The sequence below is a fragment of the Charadrius vociferus genome, unplaced genomic scaffold (genome assembly GCF_000708025.1).
Source record: "Charadrius vociferus isolate BGI_N301 unplaced genomic scaffold, ASM70802v2 scaffold311, whole genome shotgun sequence".
Classification (NCBI taxonomy): Eukaryota; Metazoa; Chordata; class Aves; order Charadriiformes; family Charadriidae; genus Charadrius; species Charadrius vociferus.
In genome coordinates this window covers 1518559-1528279 of record NW_009646965.1, presented here as the reverse complement: position 1 = coordinate 1528279, position 9721 = coordinate 1518559, and the positions used below count along the sequence as shown (strand labels likewise).

At 40.1% G+C, this 9721-nt stretch overlaps 1 protein-coding gene across 1 annotated transcript in view; it reads right to left on the bottom strand.

Moving 5' to 3' along the window:
* The window catches only part of CCDC39 (coiled-coil domain containing 39), a 21966-nt gene extending 21704 nt beyond the window's left edge, over nucleotides 1-262 (bottom strand). Inside the window, exon 1 of the mRNA XM_009895326.1 lies at nucleotides 29-262. Within this exon, the coding sequence (XP_009893628.1) occupies nucleotides 29-262 (234 nt within the window). The remainder of the gene's footprint in view (nucleotides 1-28) is intronic.
* Between the last annotated feature and the right edge of the window lie 9459 nt (nucleotides 263-9721).

Here is a 9721-nt window from a genome sequence, read left to right as displayed (position 1 = left end):
CCCGCCCCGGCCGTTGGCGGCCTCCGGCCCGCGGGCTCTCGGCTAGCTGTGAGCAGGGCGCGCTGAATTTGGAAGTTTCTGGTCGAAGCGCCCACACCAGCTCGTACGTGGGGCTGTTGTTAGCGGGGTTACCAGAGCTGCCCGGAGACCGTGACCGTGCTGAAGTGGAAGGTGTCAGACCCGGAGCCTTCGGCTGATGCGCCGCTGGCAGCGCCTCAGAGGGCCCCACGCGATGGCCTCCCTGCCACAGCACCAGCTGCATCAGCCCGGGGCTCAGACCAGGCAGGGGAGCTCACCTAGTGCTGGTCGCACCTAACAACAGATTTATTGCAGGGTGCATGGTAAATGTCCAGATTCTGAACAGGCCTCTGGGTTATCTCCCAAAAACAGACAGGTAGGCTTCCCAAGCCGGAGATTGCATTCAAGTGACCGTTAACACTAATGCCATATCCTTTATAAATTTGGCTGTTACCTTTTTGAACCCATCTGTTCTCTGGGTTGCAAATCATCCTGTGCCATTGAGTTCCTTCGTTCATAGATGGAGAAAGGCACGCCAGGCTTGGCAGGAAGCGTAGTCTTGCTGCAGAAACCCTCTGTTGGTGACTGTTTGCTCTATTGTCTGGCTGAAACATCCGAGCAGCCAAGTTTCTGCATCAGCACAAAGCTTACTCTCAAAAAGGAGAAAGCAGGAGGTGAGGAAGAAGTCTCTGCAAAGACTCCCATGTGAAGAAGGCTATAGCTTCACACTATCAGGAAAAGGCATCCTGAAAAGGTTGGATGAATATTGCCTTCAAATGGATGACAGGTGAAAAGACATTAAAGGAATTAATTACAGCATGATTAAAAAATGCCTGAGCAAAATACTGACAAATGGTTGGGAGGTGGTTTGGAGAAGCAAGGAGTTTGCAGTGAGGTTTGTTACAAAACATGGGCCTGTGGCATAGTAGCAACACTGATCATAGCAGGAAACATTGATTTTCCTAGATATCTGTATATGTTACGGAATAATATTTTCAGAGAAGAAAAGATCGCTGAAGAACAGTGAAAGTCAGGCCTGAGGAGGCTGCATCAAAATGGCAACTTGCAGTATTGATGGTCTTCGATTGTTGGTCGCTTCACTGATCATCCCCCTGAGAAAAGTCTTAAGTTAATCTAAAAGTATTGAAAGAAACAAGAAGAATAAAGAACAATGTGAGGAGGCAACCTAGTTTCTTAAAAACAGAGGAATGGTGCAGGGTTCAGTGCCTCAAGCTACCTGTGAAACAAATACAGAGGTCATGAGGAAGATCTTTTTTGCCTTTGTTTTCTTACATGGTATGGTGGGCTGTGGCTCGTTCTAAGATGCGCTGAATAATATTTTTGAAGGAACAAGTTTGGCAGTCCTGGTAAACATCAGGAAATGTAGTGGCTTGAGGCAGCAATGGACAGCAAGCAACCTTCTGTCATCTTCCTGTTTGCCCTCTGGGATGCATGAAGTTGTGATGGCCAAAGTCCTCTGTTTTAATCTCCTTGCCGTACACTTTTACAGCCTGCAGGTCAGTGATGAGGTCCATCTGATGGTGAGAATGATGTGCAGAGCACAGTTAGTGTTTGCCAGAGGAACGTGGAATGGTTTGACTTACATTATCAATCCGGACAAGACAAGTCATCTGCAGGAGGATAAAAGATAGCTGAAATACGGCCATTAAGAAGAAGGGAAATTTCTATAGGCAGAAAAATCAGGCTTCTTAAGATACATATATATTCTTGATTCTAGGATATGTGGAGGAGACTTCTAGAAGATTGACGTGTAGACAGCTGGCTTTTCAAAATGAATTCTTAGGACCAGGAGCTCTCAGCACTGTATCAGAAATAGGGATAAGCACAAAAGGGATCGGTGCAGAGGTGATGCATTGGTGTGATAACAAGGCGGAAGCTCCAGCTGTTTGGAAGGTGTCGGGTGAAAGGGCTGCCTGCTAAGTACTGTGCTTTTTGACCTGCTGGAGGGTGGCGTGCCAAGAGCTAGGTATTGCAGAGTGCAGTTAGGTGACCTGACTGAATGAAAAGGTTGAATTCCGAAGACACTACAAGCTACTAGAAATACAGCAGAAACTACAATGGCACATCACCATGTAAGTGTTAGGGGCCCCTTCCTTCTTTATCCAAAATGAGAACCTCCTTTTACTCACTGTATGTGAAAATAAATGCAACTCACCTTGCAGAGATTTTAAATTAATATCTGCAATGCAATGTGGCATTTCAGTGATGAGCACGTGTTAATCTTGTGTTACCCAAGCAGGGATTGTGTGTTAAATAACATGAGACCACATAATGCATGATAAGAAAAAAGCAAATTATTGGATACCTGTTTGTTATTAGGTGAACAGTCAGTCCTATTCACTAAGGCGTCCTATTCACAGGCATCCAGTGAAAAAATGGTAATTCATAGTCATGTACCATAATGCATACATGCAAGAAACCAAATTAAGTCACTCTTGATGCAGTCATTTAAAACATCTACCAAACTTTTGAATTTTTGTAATCATAAGTGTTCTTTTGATGTGTTTTTGTGAGTGCAGTATGTTATAAGTTAGTCTCACAAAGTGAGGCGAGGAGACAGAGCCAATTAAATTTGAAGGATTTATTAGCAAGCGGCAGCAAGCAAAACAGCGCTGGGCGGCCCGGGAGTCTCACTCCGCCGACGGCGCGCACTTAAGTTACAAAAGTCTTTGGTTTTATACTCTTCTACTTCTGGTGTAGGCGTTTCTCTTAGTGGTGTACTCTGCGTCTGCGCGGTTTGTTGCTAGGGGGTCGTCCTTTTTCTTCCTTTGCTTTTTGGTGGTCGCAGGGATGAAGGCTCCATGTCTTCCTGAGCCTCCCAAGTCTTATCACAATTTATGATGTTAGCAGGACTTGACTGAGCCTTCCCCTTTCCTTTCCTCCCAAGCCTTTTCACAATTTATGATGTTAGCATAACTCGACCTTGCAGCCTGGCCTTGTTTGCTTAGCAGATGTTGGCTATCTTGCCCCATCCTGCCAAGCAGCTGCCTTTCATGAAACACTGTAACAATGAGAGTTTTTAGGTTTGGTGAACAAACAATACTGAGCTTGTCACACAGTATTTATACGTAGTGTCTGAAAAGTATAAAGTGTTATATGTTCACAGTTTTCATGGAAATGCCACACCCCTTGATTTCTCTTGCCTGATCCCGACTAAACAAATCTCCATTATATGCTTTTGTTTGTGTGGCTTTTCCCTTCTTCTGCCTGTGGTAATATATTCTGTAAGTGCATAAATATTTGACAGATGTGCTAATCCAGCAGATGGTGCTGCATGTCTGTGTATTTCAGGGGGTTTTTTTTGTTGTTTTCTTTTTCTTTTTTTAACAACAGTTATCAACTGCTCAGTTAAAAGGGAAAATATAATTCCTGTTCTTAAATATATATACTGTACACACAGAAGATTTTTTTCTAGGTTATGTGTGTTAATTTTAAAGCTGTTAGAAAAACAGAAGTAATTGTAACATGACAAACTATTTTCCTCTGTTAACATTCCTTTTGGACTGAATTTTCAATTATGTAGACCACTGGGCCCATTTGTTCAAATTACCTGAATGTAAAACCACTGTTTCTGGCCTTTAAAAGACTTATAGCTCCTCTTGTGCCTGCTAAAAGAAAGAAAATTTAAAAAAAAACTTTTTTGTTTGTTGTTTATGCCCAAGCTCCTTAAATAGTTATCCATGTGAAAATATAGATTTCAATTATGATTTGCTTTTTAGCAAGTGATACTTCCGTTATCTAAAAGAGAGGAAAACATTTTTTCCTGACTGTACATCTAAGCCATCTACTGAGAAAAGACTCATTTCAAGGGTTATTTGATTGTTTATAACTAAATCAATGTAGCCAGTTAGTGTTATTTAATTTCAACTTATAATAAATTTCACATGTGAACCTCTTCCTCTGTAAGTCGCAGGGTGTTTTGTAATGGCACACATAGGGCACATTATATCTTTTCTTTCAGATGTGTGCACTAAGACCGCTAAGACAATGGAAGAAGCAAAAATGGGAAGAGAAATTGAGGGGACTGCACAAGTGAGTGTGAGATTAGAACATGTGGGAAGTTCGAAGGTTGGAGAATCTGGAATGAGACTGACTTATGTATTGACTAAGAATCATAGACTGGTTTGGGTTGGAAGGGCCCTTAAAGATCGTGTAGTTCCAACCCCCCTGCTGTGGGCTGGGACACCTCCCACTAGACCAGGTTGCTCAAAGTCTGATGTCTTTATTGAAACCTGGATCTCCTGACTCAGATAGGAGAAACACAGCTGCATAAAACTGAAAACTGCTCATAATCCAGGTCTGATGTGTTATCCATTACATATAGTTCATTGCTAACTCGTGAATGATATAAATTGAGACCAGTTTTAATACATTGTTGTTAGAAAAAAAAAAAACAAACGACAAATGTAAGCCAAAATCAAATACCTCTGAAGTTTGAGGAAGTTTAAATTTGTTAGCAATAGATTCTCTTTGGCCTGTTCTATACTTTTTGCATAGTTGTGCTGGTGAAGGCTGTGACTTTTGCTGGTACAGTGCTGTGGACATGGGCTTTTGTGTGGTGGATATGGGTGCAGAGGAGAAAAAAACGATCCTTTTTCTGGAGTTTTAATTTGAAAAATTACTATAAGCCATACCAACAGGGTAATTTATTTTACTTGTACAACTTGAGTTTTCACTTTGAGACTGTGACAACGTATCCCTTTAAGTATAGACAAAAGCCTATTTTATGTCAGTGGCAAAGGGTCTGTTACAACCCCTTTGAGCATCAGCCAACAGAGGGCACTGCAGCCAGCAGTCTGGATGGTACCCAGTGGGTTAGGATGTACGTTTTCAAAACACTGTTCAGAAAATGTTCATGTAAAACCATTACTAGGTTTTATTTAATAACCTCCTAACCCTCTCTCTCTCTCCTCCTCCTCCCCTGTGTTCCTCTAATGCCTTTTACAGCTCTTGCTGCACAGCGTGAAGCCTTAGAGCTGTATTCATCAATGACTCACACCCTTGCTTAGGGGCCAATTTTCATGGAAGCTATACAGGAAAATCTTGAAATGCACCTATCTCATGCAGGGCACAAGATGATTTCTCTATTCATTACTATTCCAAAAGGACTTGTTGCCCTTTGGAAATGTTCAGATATTACTTACATTTGTGTGTGCATGCATATGTGTGCAGAGCTAACTTGCCTTTAGATTTGAGTGTTCTAAAAATAAAAATGTATTGTTATTATCATTGACACTAGTCAGCAGAAAGGTAACTAAGGACCTGCTTACACTGAGTGGAAGCAGGCGAATGCAACAGAAAAAGCAGCACTGTGCCTTAGATGAGCAAATCCTACAGACTCAAGCACAAAACTTGTTAAAAATCACCCTTTTGTTTGATGCTATGATTAGCAGCCTTCTGAGGAATTTGGGAGTAAAGCCAAGGACTTACTCTGAGAAACCAAACTGCACTTTTGCCTCCAGAAGTTATTCATGTAGGTCAAGGTTATAGGACATTTCTAAAACCTTAGAAAAAACCATGTTCCTTTCCCTTAAGACATCACATATTAACTCAAGCTTTTAAATTTGTGGGGTAGAGAGAGAGAAAATCACAGAAATCGTTAGCCAAAATGACCTTTCTGTTTAAAACCCATCTGACAGGAAGGGAGCCTTTACTGCAAAATTGCCAGTCATAGAATAATTATGTTCTGAGGGGTTGCTAATTGTAACCAAAATTACTTTAAACAATTTTGGGGAAGAGACTGAGACCTACCGCTTAGCATAAAGCAGTTTTATTTACGCGTGTACAAAGTAGCTTACATCCCTACAGGATTAAGCTAATTGCAGTATTTCACTGTAAGTTGTAAAAACTGTGTCATGCAATGATGAATTAGAACTGGTAGGAAAAAAAGAGGGTAAAGTATACTTTTGCTTTTCATTATTTTTCTAACTTAGGCGTTTCAAATCATAATTCTAAAAATAGCTTTTTCCTTCTCTTTGTTTCTTAAACAGAATGGAAAAATCTCTTTCTGCAGATCAGGCCTATCCCGTGACATTAATTTCTACCTTCAGTCTGCTCAGGTGAGTTCTCAAGAATGTGTTAAAGATCAGATTTGTTTTTTCTCTATTTGTTGATATTGTTTCGCTAACATAACTTTTTGCTTGGCAGATCTTTTTTTTTCCATGTTAAGACGGCCTAATGAGAGAGCATTGTCTTAGAAGCATTACTAAGCTTCACATGTATGTTACACATAGCAGAAAAATTCAAGACCCCATCAGATCTAAAAAATAGGCAGAGTCCCATAAAGGCAGTAGCATGATCCTTATTTTAAAGGTGATGAAACAGAGGCACAAAAAGGTGCCTCACATTTCCTAGAGTACAAAGTAGGAGATGAGAATTTTCTACTTGCATTTTGTTTTCAGACACAACTTTTCAGGCACCGATATGAAATTAATTGCTATTTTGTTTACACTGAGTAGCCTGTATCCAGTTCTTCCTTTCTGAAGTCCATTTGTGCTGTAGAGAATATGCAGGGATTGTGAATGTACCTGTAAGTAACATTCCACAGTTGAACTAATTGCCAGGCCAAGCGGGGGACCACAGTAAATGGGTGAATAATTTGATCCAAGATGGATTTGTACTCTACCAACACAGCCTGAAATCTTCTAATGCTTTTGGATTTCACTGTGAGCTGTTCATTGTTGTTTGAGCCTGTTCTTTTCTATTACCATATTTTCTCGGGATATCATTTCTGTGTACCTTATCTTTGTATAAAAGGCCACATCTTTACCATATTTCCAGGGAGTAGACAGTAGAAGCGTACAAAATTTACCGCTGTAGACCAAAATATGGCAGATAAAGGTAGTGCATTACAAAGTTCTTGCCCTCAATCATGCAGAAGGCTCTCTATGCTTCTGGGAGCAGTGGTATGTATGTGGCTACACTGTAATGGGAGAACAGTTAACAGCAAACCAAGACATTTTCTGCAGCAAAAGGAGATGGAATCTTTTCTGAGCAATTGCCTTTTATGTAATAAACAATGTCAGTGGTCAATGGAGGGAGTTTTCTTACCCTGATCCCCTTCCATTTAACTTAAAATAGAAATGCTGTTAGTTTGATTAGCAGGTTGGTGTATTGTGAAGCCTGGCCATACGTGGCTGCATGTTAAGTTTAACTGCCAGCAGAAGTGTTACTACAGCACCCTTTGTCTATCCTTTCCTTGAATAAAATACAATAAACAAATAAAGTGCATGCTAGAGCTTCAGTAGTGTTAGGTGCTGTTGGCAGATGCGCGTATTGATATACTGCAGTCTGTTTGGAATACAGAGTATGTTGCATTCTATTAGGGATTCTATTTGCATCATGAAATTGTGAGTAGCTTTTCCTGTACTTTAAACTTCTATTGACTCTGAAAATCCAGCTCTCATTACTAATGGATACTTTCCAAAATAATTTCATTTTGGTAAAGGACACACATAACCTGTTACCATTAGATATCTACTGGCAACACAAATAGCTTGTGCTTTGACTAACCCTTAAAGGAGGGGAAGGTTTGCTAAGAGAGAAATGCCAAAAGCCATGATAGTGGTCAAGGTAATGAAGAATTTAAAGATTACAACAGCATATCCACGTTTCTATGTACAAGGTTTGCCTTTCAATGAATGTGATTTTCCTTATGGACATGGTGAGTTTTTTGGTACAGAACAGCTGAATATTCCATAGCTGAATAGGCTCCAGCTCAGTTACAGGGTACAGAAGAGACCAGAGCTTCAAGGCAGCATGCTTATAGTTTTCTCTGTGTTACATATTAACAGCGTCTCCGTCTACTGTTCTTTCTAGTGAAGTGCAGCAGCTGTGATCTATTTCCTGACTATCAATTTTCCTGCGTCCTGTTTTTTACTTCAGAAATACACTTACTTGACGAGTTGCACTCAAAAAAAAAGCGGGGGGGCACAAAAGTCAAGGTAAAGAAAGTTAGTCCTACTTAATATTATCAACAGTTATATGCAAAAGTAGTGGAAACTGCAAATGGTTCCTTTTAATATTTTTATATCGTGTTTTTTATTTTTGGAGGGTTTTTTTATTACTTCCTTTATAAACAGTGTAATGGTAAAGCAAGGGCAATGCCATGGAAGGTCAGTGGCCTTAGTAATAGGAAGCTGATCAAAGAGAATAACCTCAGTCTGACTTTAGCCATAGCCATTCCCGGTGTTTTGCTGGTGTTGAGTAACTGCAGCTTCTTCTGTTCCCCACTTGTGTCTATGAATCCTCAGTGCTTGAATCCTTCTGCTTCTGGCTTTTAAAATCCTGTGTCTGTAATAAGATTCTTCATTTTCTTCCTCATTTTGGCAGTACCGAGGGAATCAGAACAGTTGTTGATTGTTTATTTCTTAGCAGTTCTGGTTTTTGTGGAAGGAAATTGGCCGCCTTCCTACCAGCGTACATGGAGCCAGAGAATGTCCCAGAGTTGTCAAGGCAACAGCTTTTGCTTGGGGAGCCACAGAGGAGAAAGTGACAGGAACATCCTCCAGAGAACCAAGGTCTTTTGTTGTATGTCATATAAACACGTGTGTGGTCCCTTTACTGCAAACGGTATCTATTTACCGGTTAGTGAAAGTACATGTTACACAGTGCAACGTAATGAGATGGAACTTATGCTTGTGACAAAAATGTTCAAGTGTAGACACAGGTATATAATTGCAAACCTAAACTGGGCTTCTCTTCAATGTATTTGTTCTGTTGTGCAAGGTCATTACATGGCCATGTTAAAATACTGGCATAAATCAAATGTTTTTAGCCTTTTGGAAGGGAAAGGGAGCTTGGTTTTCTCTACTACCTAGAACTTTTAGCAAGCAGAACTTTCTACTTAATATTTTCATCACTATTCAGTGCTCCAGAAGGAGGGTGTCCACTGATCTAAACTACCAGCTGAATTCTTATGGTGATATTGCTTGCCTTCACTGGGAGCTGTGTTTCTCATGCTGGATAAACCTTAAAAACAGTGAACCAAATCCTTAGCTAGTATAAAGCACATAGCTGATCTGAACCAACACAGCTATACTAAATTTTATCTAGTGCAGACTGTGGACTGCATGAATTCAGCATGGAAAATGCCATGGCAAGAGTGCTAGAAACGCATATAATCTAGCAAAAGTACCTTTGGTCTGTCATGAGGGCAGGGTCCAACTATTCTTTCTGTATTGTAATATTTCTGGAATTTCTGCTGCCTCCGCAGCCAACAGTTAGAAGATCTTACATCTGTATAGTTTAGTTGGAATACTCAATGCATATTTCTATGGAGGCATGAAAAATTATCCATTTCCCATAAGACATACAATTAGGCTATCAAGAGGTTAATAACATATTTTGTATGGGGAGATCAGATGCTCCTAAGACTTGTTGCCGTGCTTAGTATTTGATACGCAGTGTTACCATCTTCATGCAATAGTTACTTGATATCTCTAACGTGCGTATTTGTTGTCATGTTACTGCTGTATGTATAGTAAAATACTATGTAGGACATAGCATAATCTTGTTTGATATGATGATCCTGTAATTTTCTTTAAAAAGATTAATCTTGTAAATACTGTAAAGTTATATTAGTCATTGCAGTAAGCTGTTTAAGATTTATGTGCAGCAGCATTATTTATATTTATAGCCAGTGACCTTGATACCTTGCACTTACAGTTAAGTTGAGATATTT